Genomic DNA, 18,601 nt, shown 5'->3' with positions numbered 1-18,601 from the left:
AAATGTTCTTTTTCTGTTGTGCATTAACAACCATTTCATCTAAATCTGCTTCCTCCACAGGTCAGGCGAGCGCTGACGGATTTCAACAATCTGCTCCCCAGATAGTGAATGAGAGTACTGAGGTCCAGATAAACTGCAGCCATGATGATGCTAATCGTCCAGTAATGCTCTGGTATCAACAAAGAGAGGACAGTCTGTCTATGACCCTCATTGGGTATGGATATGAAAGCAGCCCAACCTATGAGGGTCAGTTTGAAGAACAATTCAAGCTGACAAGAGACGGCTCAGTGAGAGGAGCTCTGATTATACGCAAAGCAACCCAGTCACACTCGGCTGTGTATTTCTGCGCTGCCAGTACACAGTGATGTGGTTTAATGCCACTCCCTCACTAAAAACCCTCATCTTTTTCCTGTACATGAGATGTGTGCATTTGCACAAGAGGCCCAATAAACCATCGGAGGAGGCAGAGTTTCTCCTGCTACAGCGCAAACTTGAAGGATGTCTCAAGTTGTGATAGCATTTCTTCTCATCTTGCTTCAATGTAAAGAAATTAGCTGCAAAAAGTGAAATTTAATTGTGTTGTTAATTGTATACAGAACATATATTTATGTTTTTTGCTCTATGGCTTCTGTATCAACTACTTTTTCAATCTGTCTTCTCCCTTCACAGACCAAGCTAAGAGTGTGACGTTTCAGCCGTCTCATCCAAGAATAGCCAACGAAGCGACCAGGGTAGAAATTGAATGCAGTGATAATGATAATAGCATGTATACAATGCTCTGGTACCAGCAAACAGAGAGAAGTTTGATGAGCTTGATTGGATACAGCAACAGTGGCAGCAGCTATATATACAGCTATGAGCAACAGTTTAAAGATCGGTTTAAGATTACACGAACGGAAATCCAAACAGGAGCTCTGATCATCCACAGTGTCAATCTATCAGACTCTGCTGTGTATTTCTGCGCTGCCAGTACACAGTGATGTGGTCTAATGCCACTCCCTCACTAAAAACCCTCATGGTCTCACATGAGGAGGCGGTGTGTCTCTTTAAAACAGACTCTCACTGAAGGAAGTTTCTCGTGCAGCAGAACAAACCTGGAAGATGTCTCCAACTGTGATCGGATTTCTTCTCATCTTGCTTCCATGTAATGAAATGAACTGCAAAAACAACTATTTAATTGTGATGCACATTTTTACAGCAATTAGACAACTGTTTTTTTTCCACAGAGGCTTCTGCATCAACCACTTTTTAAATCTGTTTTTCCCACAGACAAAGCTAAGAGTGTGACGTTTCAACCGTCTCATCCAAGAATAGCCAACGAAGCGACCAGGGTAGAAATTGAATGCAGTCATAATGATAATAGCATGTATACAATGCTCTGGTACCAGCAAACAGAGAGAAGTTTGATGAGCTTGATTGGATACAGCTACAGTGGCAATGAGCCCAACTATGAGCAGCAGTTTAAAGATCGGTTTAAGATTACACGAGAGGACGTCCAAAAAGGAGCTCTGATCATTCACAGTGTCGATCTAGCAGACTCTGCTGTGTATTTCTGCGCCGCCAGTACACAGTGATGTGGTTTAATGACACCCCATCACCAAAACCCTGTTCTTTTTTTCTCTGTTGTTTTCATATTCAAGATCCTGAGAGGCAGGCTAAATAACTGTTCTTACATTAACAACACTGACTGTAATTTTGAACAGATTGAAAATAATATGGTTCTTCACGGTCACAGTCTCAAAGAATCACGTAGCCTACACATGAAAGCGTTTTTTTTATTTTATTTAAAGCACACAATGGAATGGGGTGGAATGGCTGCGCTATATAGGCAAATTTGTATCCTTAAAATATACTTAATTCAAATATATATATTTTATACATATAGCAGCCAGCACCAAGATATCAAACACAAGATAGGGAGTGTAACATTAGTTATCTATGTTCCCAGGGTCCTATGTTCCCCAGCTCAATATTTATTTAATGACACATTAATGAGACCTTTGAAAGGGTTTTGTGTTCTTAGCAATGTTTTTTCCCCCCTAGTAAATGTTCAGTGTAGGCTACGTTTCCCTGGGTCAATATGTTGAAATCACCCACCTACAGCTTATAGCTACAGCGCTGTGGAGAAAGGTCTGGCAATGGAGAATGTTACTAGTGTAATGACGTTACTTCTTGAAACCTACGCCCTCAAGTTTGCGGGCAAGAACGTTTTTACTTTAGACATTGACATCTCCACACTGGCTTAACATATTCTTACTATTCCAACTGCATTAAAAAAAAAAGGCCACCTCCTTTTTTTGTTGCAAATTGAACTGTGCAATCCCTTACCATGTTAGTTTATATCAGGAACATAGGGGTGACCCCATCCAAACGTTTGTGATACCTATACGAACATCATAACGTTAGTTAGCTTACCCCAATGTAGCCAAAAAAATAACTCAATAAATATGATAAACATGTTAGCACAAACAGCTAATTAAAATCTTGGTAAGGGGACGCTTTGATTCCTGGCGATTTCGAGAAGAGTAAATGCTTCCGAAGCAGCCAAAAGCAGGAGAGGAATACTCCGGTTCAGACTTGAAGTAACATAACGCACTTTGCGGCCAACCGCGTGACGAACAACCTACAAGTGGACTCCATGCACAGCGAAAACTAATTCCTCCACATGGCCATTCTGAAGAAACAGGAAAAAACAAGTTGTTAGCAGTAAGCTTGCTTTAGAAATGCGTTTTGGGCAGTCATTCTCATGTTTTACAACATAAATTAGTTTTAATTTACTTGTCCCAGTAGGAGTCCATACCTGGGTTAGGGTTAGGGTTATGGTTATTTATTTACATGAGCACAATATTACCCCATAAAAGTAATTACATTCAGAATCAAGGATAAATTCATATTAAGACTTATAAATTCAAGGATGTTAAGTAATACTAGTCAATATTCAATGATAGCCAGCTATGAATATTTTTTAAAAACTGTAAAAATGTGTGACATGAAAACAGAAGTTTTTAAAATGCATTTGATAGCATTGCTTTTTTTCTAGATGAATTCTGCTAGTCTTTGGTGGGAATGAAAACCTGCAGATTACTCCTGCTTACTCCTAAGTCTTAAACGTAAAAAGAAAGAATATAAAACAAGGTTACATGCTCAAGGTAGTAGGCTATTCACAAAAATGTAACCCTATATATAAAAATACAATGAAATACAATTACAAATTCTAATTAAATTCATCAAGCTTTAGTGTTCAGTTTTAGTTTCTCACATTTTGTTTTTCAGAATCACTCTATATACAACAGCTTTACAGTCAGACATTTCTGATTAATTGAAGGCCTAAAACCACTACACCAAGACAATCCATCACAATATATCATATATGTATTATTCATTTCTGATCAGAAAATGCACCAAAGAAGCAGTAACAGTCAGAAGATCAGCTGCGAGCAGAGGAAGAAGGTGGGGATAGAGGAGGTGTGATATGGAGAATGGAAGATAGTCATTTCTCATTTGTAATAAGAGCAGAGCAACGTGTGAATGCTCCAGCTCTGATACCAGGTTTTAGTATACGCTAATTGTTAATTTGATGTGAGAACAATTGCACACTTATTTTTCTGAATTATCACTGTTGCACAAATCTTGGTTTAAGTTTCCAGGATGCCTCCAGCTTTATACACATTTGGAGTTTTACTGCTCATGCTTACAAGTAAGTCAGATTCAATGTTGTATGACTTTTCTCTGTAACACCAATGTCCGTGTGTTTATGGTGTAAAAATTGGTATGTTAAGATATGAATTGACTTTCGTCACAGGAAAAGTGGAGAGTGTTACCTTTGAACAGTCCTTGCCTCAACTTGTGCAGGAAGGGACTGAGGAGCTCAGGATTTACTGCAGTCATAATGACAGCAGCCTCCAAGTTATGCTGTGGTACCAACACCAAACTACACTGAGCAGGCGCTCTATGAGCCTCATCGGGTACACAGTCCTCCAGGGTGATCCAAGCTACGAGGATCAGTTCAAAGACTCCAGATTCCAGATTAAGGGAGAAGGCACATCGAAAGGATATCTGCTCATTCGCAGAGTGAATTCATCCGACTCAGCTGTGTATTTCTGCGCTGCCAGCACACAGTGATGTGGTTTGATGCCACTCCTTCACTAAAAACCTCCTATGACTCATAACAGCTGCTGCTCAGGGGTTTAGTTATTTGACAACTGAATGTACTGCTAATGTAAATGTATTCACTGTAAAAATACAAACAAAAAAATGATATCATAACCACAATCATGTACCAAAGTGTAATAATAAATACATTAACTGACAGTTATAACATTTTTATTTTACCTTCATTTTTACAGGTAACCTCATTAAGACACAGGGTTCCATTCTCAAGAGAGACCCGTTTGGGACAAACGCAACAAGCACTCACAGACGCTCGATGGTGTTTTAAGCCCCCCAACGTCGACTTCAAGGCATCTAACCCTTGCCTAATCCTAGTGCCTTCCAGGCAGCGCTGCCTGGAAGACTATGTTGGGGGCTTAAAACACCAAACACCGTCACAGACAGACCGATATACCAATAGTATACTGCATATAATGTACATGAAAGTGCCAAGTACAAGAAGACCTAAAACACTAAAAATACTTCAACAAGTTTCCAAAGATGCTTTTTCCAGTGCCCTTAAAATGAGTTTAAAATCCCCTAATGGGATCAAGCTGGACAGATTTAGACCACGCTGCTATTCCAGGTTGAGGGGTCAGAAAAAGAAAAAGCCTAAATATGTTGGCAGCAATCCAAGGATGGATTTGGACATCATGAGTTACATATTGTACTGTGACTAGTCTCGCATTGTTAGACCTTCCTCCGCAGCGCTGCGGAGGAGGGTCTGGCTAGTCCACACAGCTTTCCGGGATGGGAGAAAAACATGCTCTGGTTTATTGGCATCGTCTCGGGTGGCGCCAAGAGCGGTCTTTGGTGTTTTTTGCCCCAAACCTCTCCTCCCAGGCAGCGCAGCAATGGTTATGTTTAGAGTTAAGGTTAGGGTTAGCTGCCTGGAAGGCGCCGTTGGAGGCAAAAAACACCATCGAGCGCCAAGAGCTGGACGGAGCAACGGTGCCTCTGTAAAATAGTCTCGGGAAGGAACATGTGTACGTTCAGGTTTAAGCTTGTTTTAGTTGTGCGAGAGAAAACTCAGATTTGACAGATAGTCTAGCTAGCTGTCTGGATTTACCCTGCAGAGATCTGAGGAGCAGTTAACCATAGTCCTCAGAAATCCACCACAGTTTAAAATTACAACACAAAGAAAGAGGAAGCTAATGAAAATCTGGCCGAAAAGAGTGGAAGTGGAACGTTGTGGAAATAGACTATACTGTAAGTAATAATGTTAAAATTGCATTCACTAATAATGTAACATCTTGTTAGGATATGTAAAACATTATTTTGTTATGTGGTCTATATCCTTGACGTTCCACTTCCGGGATTGCCCCGTTGCCGCCAGAAAATCCACCGGATTTCACTCATTTTAGGACGGATATCCGTTGCCTTGGGCTTCCTTTGTGTTGGCGTTCTAAACTCCGGTGGATTTATGAGGACTATGGTTAACTGCTCCTCAGATCTCTGCAGGGTAAATCCAGACAGCTAGCTAGACTATCTGTCCAATCTGAGTTTTCTCTCGCACGACTAAAACAACTTTTGAACGTACACGTTCCACCAAAACAAGTTCCTTCCCGAGACTATTTTGCAGCGTCACCGCGGCTTTTCTCCGGTGCTTAGCACCGCTCAAGACAATTGCGATTGGTTTAAAGAAATGCCAATAAACCAGAGGCTGTTTTTCTCCCATCCCTGAATGCTATGTAGAGGAGCCAGACTCTCCTCCAGCGCGCTTTGGAGGAGGGTCTGGCAAAGCGAGACTATAGTATAGGTAATCACTGGTTAAAGGGATAGTTGGGATTTTTTGAAGTGTGGTACTCAACAGTCAGTGTATTAGCTACAGTAGATTGGGGTCAGCATGCCTTTAGTTTGGAGAAACAGACTGGAGTACCAATACAAAGTTAGTGCTGTGGACGGGGGCAGCAGATAAACGTATTTTAGCCACCTAAAACAATCAATATCACTTTAAGTGTATATGCTATGTTTGTGCCTTTACCTTGCTGTCAAACAGCCCTTTACGACAGTAAACTGATGCTGTTATTATCCTTTCACAGTAGCCTATATATGCTCTTTTCAAAGCCACCAGATTCCTTTGACAAAAATAGTAATCTTACCTTGCAGAAAAAGAGACCTGTACTACGAATCAAGATCAACATGTCCTGGATTTCTTTCAGTTACCCGGCTTCACTAACCTTAACAACCGCGGTCCCGCATAAGCTGTGTCACGACGGTGGTTAACAACTAGTTCAATCAACCCAGGGTTTCCCAATCCAGCGGCACACGCATTCACATAAAAGAGGCGGTGTTTGCACAGCACGACCAATCACAAACATCTACCAGAGCCGCATATTTTATATAAGAAGAGCAAATTATAATTCTACATAAATATGAAGAACACAGACACGGTTTTGCAGGCAAAACGCAATACAGTCTCTGCTTCCTAAAACAGGAGGAAAGCTGGCAAAAAATAGCCGACGCTGTAAATGCGTAAATCACAACGCTTAGCAATATCTTCCCCATCAGTCAGGCACTAGATCTGACCATAATTACACTTGTGCTTTCCATAAACTGCCGTTGCTTTAGCCTATTATTTCAGTTGCAACCCTGGCAGTGGAAGCGATCGTGAGAGCAAATAAAATATATAAAAACATAATTCACACCGATGTTCGCATTAGCAACACACGGCTCAAGATGCCGATAGCCTATATGTAATTCCCTCCCATTAAAATCTATATATTTCATAAAAATACCCATCAGGGAATGTTAACGGGGTTATCGGTCTCTAAATGTTTTAACTTTTATGAGCGCATCCCTCTCTCCCCCTCTCTCCGTGCACCGAGCTCCGCCTATCTTCTAAGAACAGTGACACCGTTATCAATCGAGTATTGATTGGTCATTAGGCGGTGCTTTTACACCCGTTGATCTCTAATCTCCAACTTAACCTGCTCCCGACCATGTTAGGTGTTCAGCAAAAGTTACCACGGCGATTGAACCCGGTAACAAGTGATCCACCGTCGTGGTACAGAAAACCCTGGGTTGAACCTCAAGTTACCTCGTTAACGCCAAATCTTGCTTCGTAGTACAGGCCTCTGGAGTTATTGGTCTACTGTTGCCACGATTGGTTATTGTGTGACTTTCGTGAATGCCAACTAACCCTTTAAAACACCAAAGTTACAAAATAACACTAACTAACTAACTGATCAAGGCAGCGGTTGACCAGCAACTCCCATGTTCTGCGGGGTAAAAATACAGTTTTTGTCAAAGTAGTCTGGTGGCTTTGAAGAGAGAATAGATGGATATAACGTCTTTAGTTCCCCATCAGAAAGGGCTGTCTGATGGCAAGGTAAAGCAGTGACTATAGCGTAAACTGAAACCGATTTTTTTTTTAGGTTTCTAAAATATGTTTAGCTGCTACCCCCATCCACAGCAGTACATTGCTTAGCTTCCATGTCGGTACTCATGTCTGCTTCTCCAAATTGGAGGCGTGCTGACCGCCATCTACTCTAAGTAATATATACCCCATGTAATTGAATTCTGTTGACTTTTCACACTTTATATATACTTTTGGCAGGCTATTGCAAATTAAATATTTGGTGAAAGTCACCCTACCTAAAATACTTGCATAGCCTCACTTACAATATAGAGTTTCATTGTCTTGTGAGGGTGTAAATGCTGTTTTGGGAGATTTTCTCCCAAACAGAAATCAAATTTGAGGTAATCACTGTAAATGGTCACCAATGTCACTTTAGCTGCTAGAACTGTGCCAGTAGGGGTTGCCACTAGAAACTGTACACCCGACTAAAACCAATTGCTGGTGGCAGAATATATGAATACGTAATGAGCTTCACACACCAATAGCATCAACAGCTCCTGACCCAGCCCAAAGGAAGCTCGCAAAAGGAAAAAACTCCCCCAGTGTCCACCAGGAGACTGTGGATGTACTGAGAAACCCCTTCACACCTATTTCAGAAGTTGTGACTGTGGCAGTAAGGTCTGCCAGCAACTGTTCAGCCTGAAGACAGAGTTGTCATTGTGAATATATATCGGTCTTTTTTTTATTGTTTGATCAATGTCAAAATGAAGCTGCTACTGTTTGCCGTTCTCATCTTCACCAGTAAGAACATTTTTACAGTTTTACATTTTTTTTCTTACAGATTTCCTTGTTGAAGTATTTAATTTCAAGTTCTCTTCTTTCCTACTTTCTAGATTCCTCTTCTGGTGGTGTAAAACTTCACCAGCCTCCGTTTGTAATCAGCCGTGAAGGAGACCCCCAGGCTGTCACTTTGCAGTGTGAACAAGACGACGAACAATACTTCTACATGTACTGGTACAGACAAAGCAGCAGCAATAGGGAAATACAGCTAGTAGCATATTCTCTCGGTAAAGATGTCTGCAGCATTGAAGCTCCATTCAACAAATCCAAGTACAGCATGACCAGGGCTGCAGTGCTTCATTCCTCTGTGCAGATACACCCTGTTGAGACTGGAGACTCATCTGTGTATTACTGTGCCTCCAGTACAGCACAATGGTTAAGAAAGCCTCAGCAGCTTAACAACAACCTCAAGAAGAAGCCAGGAAGATGTGACGGGGGGGGGAGGGATGAATGAGGATGGTTAATGTGTTGAAAGTCTCACATTGGCAGACCTCTCTCTACAGCACTGTGGACTCTAGCTACAACACACATTCATTCTGGGATAGAAGAGAAAAACTCTCTTGGTTGTTTGCATTTCTTTTAACCAGGGCTTCTCAAAGTGCGGACCAAGGTCCACATCAGGACCAAACGGCAAGTCAATCCGGACCCCAAAACAGTGAAAAAGGGGCTAAAAACGTCAAAGGCGACAACATTGATAAAAGGCTGAAACAGCAGAAAAAAATGTCAACAATGTCTAAGCGATAAAATCTTCTCTTTTACCACATGAAGCTAAGAATACTGCTGTACTTTTACTGCATGAAGCTCAAAAAAACGGACCGAATACTTTTTTGTTATTGCCAATTGTTCCGGACCTTTGACCTGGAATAAAAATCAGATGCGGACCTTTGAGTGATGTGCTTATGAACCCCTGCTTTAAACCAATCACAAATCGCCTTGGGCGGCGCTAAGCTCCGGAAGCAGCAGCGGTGGCTCTGCAAAAATAGTCTCAGGAAAGAACTTGTTTTGGTGGAACATTTGCACCCGAAAAAGTAAACGCCACATACAATATTAAAGGAAGTTAACTGTTCACACAATACAGTAACATGAGCTATTTAAATTAGCTGGATGGTGTGTAAACATATTCTTTGTAAATCTTTACAATCGTTCTCTGAAAGAACCAAGCAGGCCTGCTTTGTTGCAACATTTTTCTTCCAAACTTGACATTTTCAGCACGTACCTTGCTAGCTCGAAGTTTGTCGTCATTTCCCGAAAGCGAACAGAGTTTGAGAACGGCGACTCAAAGAGAGCGGAGAGTGAGGGACATCATGTCAGGCAATTATCATGGAAATGTACTTGTACTTCTGTTGATTCAGACCTATGATCCAGACTAATGTGTTGAAGTCTGACAACAGACCAACATAAATGTGACATGGAAATTTGAAAGAAAAAACTAGATTAAAAACAATCTATTAATTCATTAAAAAGGGATAAGAATGCTTCACTGCAAGTCATTGTGTTCCTGCAACACCACCACAAAGCTGATCCGTTGAGATAAGAGAGCAGGTGTTAACGTGCTGAAGATTACTTTAACATTCAGTATTATTGTCCTACAGAGTTTGTCTCGTGTTTGTCACTGTGAACTTTAGTCTCTGTTATTTCATTATAATTCTGTGTGCAGTCTGATAAGATGTATGTTAAGTTGAAGAGGTTATCATACACTGACCTCTACAGGGTTCATGTGGGACTACACGTGTTAAAAAAAAAAAAAAATCACCAAGCATTTTTTAGAAGTCAGGATATGTCAAAGGGAAGCCAGTCAAATATTTAAAGTGGTATTAAAAAACAGCGGTCCAGGGTTCAAGTCTGATCTGTGACGATTTCCTGCATGTCTTTCCCCTCTCTCACCTAGCTGTCCTGTCCATTATAGGCGGAAAAGCCCAAAAACAAAAAAAAGAATTAGGCTGAATAAGCTACATTTAACATACAAGTGACCTCTGCAACAACTCTGATGTAACATCATAATTATTATATTTCACAAGTAGGTATAAAACATAAAATATTTCATTTTAGGTATGAGCTCACAGTAGCCTCCTATCAATCATCAACAGGTAGGACAGTAATGTGTTATGACTTTAAAAATATATTTAATGTTTATTTTATAGGAACAGTTGTATGTTCAACCCATGATTTAAGTACAATTTTGAGGTACTTGTTTTTTGCTTGGTTAGTACTTTATACTTTTACTTCACTACATTTCAGAAGGGAATATTGCACTTTAACTCCACTACATTTATTTTGTAGCTGTAGTTACTTTGCAGATTCACTTTATTAATACAAAATATAAATCAACAAATATATGATTTATTATAGATTAGAGTTTATAGTTAGCTCCACATTTACCAGCTGCAGATCCATCAGTGAATTATGATCCTATAATATACAAGATTCTGAAATGGGCCTCTCTGCATTTGAACTCTCTATCAGACACATATATCTATCTATCTATCTATCTATCTATCCATATACACAGATATATATACACACACACACATATACACACTGATGCACGTTTATTCATAACTTGTGTACTTTGTACTATAAATGTGATGTGGTCATTTATTGTTAAAGAATAAAATGCTTTAATGCAACTTTTGAATCATTTGTTACGTTGAAGAAAAAAGAAACAGTTTAAGGATCACCTAGAGTATCAGTCACATCTGTCACTGAATGGTTCTCCTCAGTTCACTGATAACTGGGTGGATAAAGAGGTGTGACCAGCTGAGATGTCACACCCTCTGAACGGCTACAAACAAAGACCAGTTTCCCTTTTCCTTCCCTCTGTTCTGCTTCTTTTCTTAGCTGTCACAGAAATAGCAGCAGTCAGGTTGGAGTCAGCCAGCCCGAGCTGTACAGCTGCTCTCACATACAGAGAGAGATGGAGGCTGAGATATGGAGACGCTGGCTGGGGGAAGGAGGGGGGAGACAACCAAAGAGACATCAGGTTTTTGTATGATGCTTTTTCATCGTGGGGACAGGGGGCCACGGTGATACAATCCCATAGAGCCGCTGTACAAAAACCTCCTCCCATTAACAACCATTGTGTAGACTGCTACATGCTACCTGGGACAGCTGGGAGAGCAGAAAAATCAATCATCTGAAGGCAGCCCACTTTGGCATTGAAAAGTCCATGTTTATGCAGAAAATCTGCTGGAAAAAAAGTTTTTTTAAATTACTTTTAATTCAAATGTGGAGCATCGGGATGCTTCTTTCACTCGCCTCGACAAAAACTAACAATTGGACATCATGAGGCTTATCCTGCATGTTTAAACCTTCTTCATCCCCCGGATTATTACACTGTGTCTCAACATGCTGATTATGGGAAGTTTTGAGACTTTTTAGTAGAGGAGATATTCAGTGTGACACTGGAGCTGAAGCTTACTTTGGAAAGGGAACAAAACTCACTGTTTTGGGTAAGTAGCATCTCTCACTGCTTCAGTTCACTGCAACAACCTTACAATAGTAGACATGTTGGTATGAAAGTGAAGGTAAAAAGTCTTAATATGAAAAAGTTGAAATATTGAGCTGGAGACAGAACACTGTGACCTACACTGAACCTGCTTACTTTGGAAAAGGAACCAAACTGACAGTTTTAGGTAAACATTTCAGTTTATTACTTTGTTTTTATAAATGTCACCTGGCTTTAGAGTTTTGGTATGAAGAGAAGTACTGGTAAAAACCTTCCAAAGATAATTTTGGTAGAAAAAGACTTGAGAGTTTCATGCTCAGTAGTTCTGCACTGTGACAATGCAAACGAAGCTTACTTTGGAAAAGGAACCAAACTGACTGTTTTAGGTAAATATTTCAGTTTATTACTTTGTTGTTGTAATTGTCACATTGCTTTAGAGCCTTTGTATAAACAGTAAGAACTTTCTAAAGAGAATTCTGGTAGAGAAAGAGTCCAGAGTTTCATGCTCAGTAGTTCTGCACTGTGACAACTTAAACGAAGCTTACTTTGGAAAAGGAACCAAAGTGACTGTTTTGGGTAAGTTAAGGATGTTAAACCTGAACATAAGCTGTATAATGTGTGTGTGCTTCAATGAGAATCTTAATATACTTGGGTCTTCATAGTTTAAGTTGAGCTCAGTGCTTTTTGATATTAAGCCGAAGCGCTGTGCCAATTACGAAGCCTACTTCGGCCAGGGAACCAAACTGACTGTTCTCGGTAAGTAAGACATGAGAAAATCTTCACATTCATTTTCCTGTAGGAGAAGTTAAACATGCACAAGCAGGTTGGTTGTTAAGGGGAAAAGTTTGTGTTACATTAATCTTGCAAAAACCAGACTGCAGTGCAGCAAAAAGTGATATTTGATACAATAAACACTTAAAAGCAACTAATTGTAAAAAAAAAAAAAGAAAGAAAGAAGAAATTAAAGCTAAGTAAAAGCAGCATGTTGGGCTGTTTTGAGCACTGATGGAGTACACTGTGACTCTGGTGTTAATGAGGCTTACTTCGGTGGAGGAACAAAGTTAACTGTTTTAGGTAAGACATCAAATGAAATGAAAAAATATCACTGTAATTAGAGTGTTTCTTACTGTACTTAAGAGTAGTTTACTAAAGAAGCAAAGTAAAAGTAGCATGTTGGGCTGTTTTGAACACTGATGGAGTACACTGTGACCCAGACTGCAGAGGCTTACTTTGGTGGAGGAACAAAGTTAACTGTATTAGGTAAGAAAAGAAAACAAATGAGGAAAAAAAACATTGTAATTGGAGTGTTTCATGTCAAGAATGTACAGCACTTAAGTCTAGTTTTAGTTCTGCTCAGAGCTTTTTGTTCTTAAGTTTCAACACTGTGTCAGTACGAAGCCTATTTCAGCCAGGGAACTAAACTGACTGTTCTGGGTAAGTTAACATAAAGTCTAATAGGGTGATGAGTGAGAGGTTTGTGTTGCATACCACTTGTGAAAACAGGCTTTAGGTGTTGTTATAAAAAGGAAAGTCACATTTATTACGAGACTAAAAAGCAAAGAAGTAAAGTAAAAGCAGCATGTTGGGCTAGTTTGAGCACTGATGGAGTACACTGTGACTCTGGGTCTTATGAAGCTTACTTCGGTGGAGGAACAAAGTTAACTGTTTTAGGTAAGACATCAAATGAAAAAAATAGGACTGTAATTAGAGTGTTTCTTACTGTACTTAAGTCTAGTATACTACAGAAGCAAAGTAAAAGCAGCATGTTGGGCTGGTTTGAGCACTGATCAAGTGTACTGTGACCCAGACTGCAGAGGCTTACTTTGGTGGAGGAACAAAGTTAACTGTTTTAGGTAAGAAAACATATACTGCATATACAGGCTAAAGTGTATGGTAAGATAAGAATTAGAACAAATATAAAAAGCATTGTGAGTGGAATAGTTCTTTAACAAACCTACTGTACTGCACCAACCTTTTGAAAGCTCTGCTCAGAGCTTTTTGTCCTTAAGTTTAAACACTGTGTCAGTACGAAGCCTATTTCGGCCAGGGAACTAAACTGACTGTTCTGGGTAAGTAAGCGCTCAAAATGTCTTCACATGAATCCGCCTGTAAGCAAAGTAAAAACATAGAAAAGATTGGTCGCTGAGAGAAACGGTTAAAAAATGCAGGGTATAGTGCAGGAAAGGAAAGTTACATTTATTACAAAACTAGAAACAAGTCTACAAGTCAAAGTAAAAGCAAAAAAAAAAAATAGCACTGGAATTAGAGTGTTTCTTACTGTACTTAAGTCTAGTTTACTAAAGAAGCAAAGTAAAAGCAGCATGTTGGGCTGGTTTGAGCACTGATGGAGTGCACTGTGACTCTGGTAATGAAGCTTACTTCGGTGGAGGAACAAAGTTAACTGTTTTAGGTAAGAAATCAAAAAATAGCAATGAAATTAGAGTGTTTCATACTTAAACGTACTGCACTCAAGCTCTTTAAAGTTTCAGTTCTGCTCAAAATTTTTGTTCTCAAGCTAAAACACTGACTGTTGGAAGCAGTACTACTGTATTTCAGCCAGGGAACTAAACAGACTGTTCTTGGTGAGTTGAAATAAAGTTTATCAGGTTGATAAGTCAGAAGTTTGTGTTGCATACAACTTCGGAAAAACAGGAAAGTTGCAAAACTAAAAAGCAAAGATTCAAAGTAAAAGCAGCATGTTGGGCTGTTTTGAGCACTGATGGAGTACACTGTGACTCTGGTGGTTATCAAGCTTACTTTGGTGGAGGAACAAAGTTAACTGTTTTAGGTAAGACATCAAATGAAAATATAAAATTGTAATTCATTTTAAGAAATGCACAGCACTCTATTCTAGTGAGTTACTTTAATTTAGGTGCTGCTCAGTGCTCAGAGTTTTTTGTTCTTAAGTTTAAACGCTGTGTCAGTACGAAGCCTATTTCAGCCAGGGAACTAAACTGACTGTTCTGGGTAAGTTAACATAAAGTCTAATAGGGTGATGAGTGAGATGTTTGTGTTTCATACAACTTGTGAAAACAGGCTTTAGATGTTGGTTTAAAAAGGAAAGTTACATTTATTACGAGACTAAAAAGCAAAGAGTCAAAGTAAAAGCAGCATGTTGGGCTGGTTTGAGCACTGATCAGGTGCACCGTGAACCAGGCTGCAGAGGCTTACTTCGGTGGAGGAACAAAGTTAACTGTTTTAGGTAAGAAATCAAATGAAAATATAAAATTGTAATTCATTTTAAGAAATGCACGTCTCTCAATTCTAGTGAGTTACTTTGATTTAGGTGCTGCTCAGTGCTCAGAGCTTTTTGTCCTTAAGTTTCAACACTGTGTCAGCGTGAAGCCTATTTCGGCCAGGGAACTAAACTGACTGTTCTGGGTAAGGTACCTTGGTCAAATAGATGTTCCTATTGCATGTAATCGGTTTAAACAGCCTTTAGGTATTGGTTTTAAAAAGGAAAGTTACATTTAGTACAAAACTAAAAAAGCAAAGATAGAAAGTAGAAGCAGCATGTTTTGAGCACTGATCAGGTGCACTGTGACTCTGGTGGGGGTGCAGAGGCTTACTTTGGTGGAGGAACAAAGTTAACTGTTTTAGGTAAGAAAACCTTAAATACTGTTCAGTTATGATTTTGATAAGATGTTTTTAAGAATTTAAAAAGATATTCTAAGGCTCAAACGACTCATGTTTTACCCATTACTAGATATATTATAGATATAAATCATCATAAAATAATCACAAAAAGCATGAATAGATGTTTAAATTGGGTCAATAAGTCTAGGATTTGACTATTTTGTAAGCTATAAGTTCAAGTCTTTTAATGTCAGAAAGAGAGAGAGAAAGATGGAATGATTTGAGAATGGCACAGATGAAGAGAGGCAGTAGGAAGAGTTTTTGTTACAGCCAAAGGTCTCTGTGCTCCTACAACGAGGCTTTCTTTGGAGCTGGAACTAAACTCACTGTTTTAGGTAAGAAAACCTGCAACAAAACAGCTCAGGGCACGATTCTCAGCTTGTTTGTATGCTACGATTATGGGCAATAATTAAGAATATATTTAATAGACATTTTATTTGATGGTAGTGAACAGAGAGAGTGTGCTCATTTTAAATGTGTGAAATAAGTTAAAAGCAGAAGACAGTTTGTGCCAGTAAAAACAATCCTAGTCTATGTTCTCCAGTCAAAGTGCTGCAGCTAGAAAACATTTGGCTCTACGCCCAGATTATTACTCTCACAGCCAGTTCTTATCAGCGCTGTCAAACACTGAGTTCCCAGTCAGAGGCTTACTTTGGAGCAGGAACTAAACTCACTGTTTTAGGTAAGACAGTAAAGATTATTCCATATATACTGACATAAATGTTCAAAATATCATCATTAATATCATAGAAAATTATGTCAAGCTATGAGTGCTACCAGTTATGTTGTTTTCTTTTTAAATCATATGCTCTTAAATGGACCTTAAATCAGCAGTATTATACTGGCAAGTTTGAATTCGGTTAAAGCATTTCTTCAGGAGTTTTGTGTGCACGGTTTCATTTTTTTTATTTTTTAAAAGCCCAAAGTCAGTGTACAGCTGTCAGTGGTGAGAGGTTGAGCAGTTTTTCTGTAGCCTCGTATCAGTGTGAACAACTACGATCCTGCTTACTTTGGCAGTGGCACCAGACTGACAGTGTTGGGTAAGAAAATGACAAAAATCATGAGCAGAAATGTTTGTTCCTTAGATTTATTGAACCTAAATCTGCTCAATTATTTTGAAGTAAATACTATGTTTGTTTCATTCAGTGATTGCTGAGTATGTTTGCTGTCAAAAGTGCCACAGAAAATGTCAAATTTATCTCACAGGATGAATCTTTTAAATGGTATGACAAAAACAGCTACATTTGGTCCAAGCACTAGACTTTGTTGGTATAGTTAACGAATCAGCTCAGAGCTGGGGATTTGGCATTTTGCACTAAAATTGTTCGCAACAGCAAACGGTGTCTCATTTGCAAAACCGCGAGAAGTGAAGGGAAAAAAGAAAAAACTGAGTCAAAACATCTGTGAGATAAATGGTGATTATGATTTCACTATATGTGTGCTGGTTGGTAAAAACAAAAACTCACAAATAAAGTTAAAAACAAACAAACAAGCTAGTTCATGTCAGCTGTTCTTTACATGCGAGGCAATGATTCTGCTGATTTTGGAGAGGGGTAAAAAAAAAAAACATTTAATGAAAGGAGGAGTTGGTAATATGAGAACAAAAACCAAAAAACTAAAATGTTTCTTGTTATTAAATCTAAATTCACGGTGGATCTCCAGGATTTGGACTGTGCAGCTTTAATTTAATGATTCATGTCCTTTATCCTTGCAGAAAAAGACCGTGATATCACCCCACCAACAGTGAAAGTGCTTCCACCTTCAACAAAGGAGTGTCGAAACCAGAAAGACGGACCAAGGAAGAAGACCATCGTTTGTGTGGCCAGTGGATTCTACCCAGACCATGTCAGTGTTAAATGGAAGATCGACGGTATCAAAGCCACCTCTGGTGTGGCGACTGATAACGCTGCCCTGCAGGAAGGCGGGTATTACAGAATCACCAGCAGGCTGAAGGTCTCTGGAGAAGACTGGTTCACACTCTACAAAAACTTCACCTGTATCGTCGAGTTCTTCGATGGAACAGCAACAATACCTTATGAAGATACAGTTCTGGGTGTTGAAGGTCTGTTCTTTTTGGTTCTTTGGGAACTCAGAAATGATCTAATCTGAATCTTTTTGTTTTGGGGAAAATGATTATCTCTCCTCATGTAATCCATTTCTTATTCTTCTATCATCAGGTGAAGAAGGCGGCATGACAAGAGGTAAGTCTTTAACTCTTTAAATTTCTGTGAGTGATTTTTATCTATGTGAGATATATATGTGTTTGTTGTGTTGTCTAAGCTACTGGATGCCTAAAATTTCCCTCGGGATGAATAAAGTATCTATCTATCCATCCATCCATCCATCCATTATTCTGTGATTCTGTACACCTCAATGCATCAGTTCTACTATTTAGTGTTTGATCTCCACAAACTGCACCGGCCGTTTCCTCTTCATGTCACTTACTGTATGTAAATGTTTGAACTTTCTGCAGAGAATTATTTTAAGATCTCACAGACGGCCAAACTCTCCTACGCTCTTCTAATCATCAAGAGCAGTCTCTATGGAGCCTTTGTGGCCTTTTTGGTGTGGAAGCTTCAGGTTTGTCCCACACTGACTTTTCTCTGCCACTTACTTCACTTGACATTAATATGGGAAAGAATGAGTAATAAAAAGAGCTTATGTCCTGTCTGTTGCAGCGTTCAACTGGAAAACGGAACAACTGAGAGCTGAGGCCTGAACAAATGAAATCTATGGGGAACAACAGTGTTGAATCCTGTAAATAAAACGTAAAAAATAAAAATAAAAAAAATGTATATGTGGATGTGCATTTGCATTGTGCTAAACTAGATGGAGAGCTCTATGCGCATTCTTGTTGTAATCTCAAAGCTACTGTATATCTGGCATGCAAATACTTTGGCATCACATTTTTAGAAATACTTAATTCTGTGTGCTTGTGAATAATTTGAGTCATTTTTTTTTTATTCTTAATAAAAGCATTTCAGAGAAACTCATCAGTCTTGTGCTTTCATTTCTCTATAAAAAAGTTTTTTTTCTGACGACATCTCAGACGGCTAAACTTGCACTACATTCATTTTATATCTAAATCTATATCTGGGTCAATCTTCATATCAGACATTGTTGATATTATAATGGTTGATTTAAATAGGTTAGACATTGCTCTCACGTCTCGTCTGACACTGAATATCACTTTTTCCACAGACTGTGTCAGGTATTTTTAGCTGCTCGCC

The 18,601-nt window shown here is 39.2% G+C and overlaps 1 gene segment (V, D, J or C); it reads left to right on the top strand.

The window, feature by feature from the left end:
• LOC116057322 overlaps nucleotides 1–18,153 on the top strand; it is a 78,344-nt gene extending 60,191 nt beyond the window's left edge. The window contains 6 exon segments of the C gene segment in view: nucleotides 61–361; nucleotides 16,356–16,411; nucleotides 17,086–17,433; nucleotides 17,549–17,572; nucleotides 17,845–17,951; nucleotides 18,050–18,153. Of these exon segments, the coding sequence occupies nucleotides 61–361; nucleotides 16,356–16,411; nucleotides 17,086–17,433; nucleotides 17,549–17,572; nucleotides 17,845–17,951; nucleotides 18,050–18,076 (863 nt within the window).
• The last annotated feature ends 448 nt before the right edge of the window (nucleotides 18,154–18,601 follow it).

Source organism: Sander lucioperca, chromosome 18, assembly GCF_008315115.2.
Source record: "Sander lucioperca isolate FBNREF2018 chromosome 18, SLUC_FBN_1.2, whole genome shotgun sequence".
In the NCBI taxonomy this organism is placed as follows: domain Eukaryota; kingdom Metazoa; phylum Chordata; class Actinopteri; order Perciformes; family Percidae; genus Sander; species Sander lucioperca.
The sequence above is the reverse complement of the archived record's forward strand: the minus strand, read 5'-3'. Positions and strand labels throughout refer to the sequence as shown.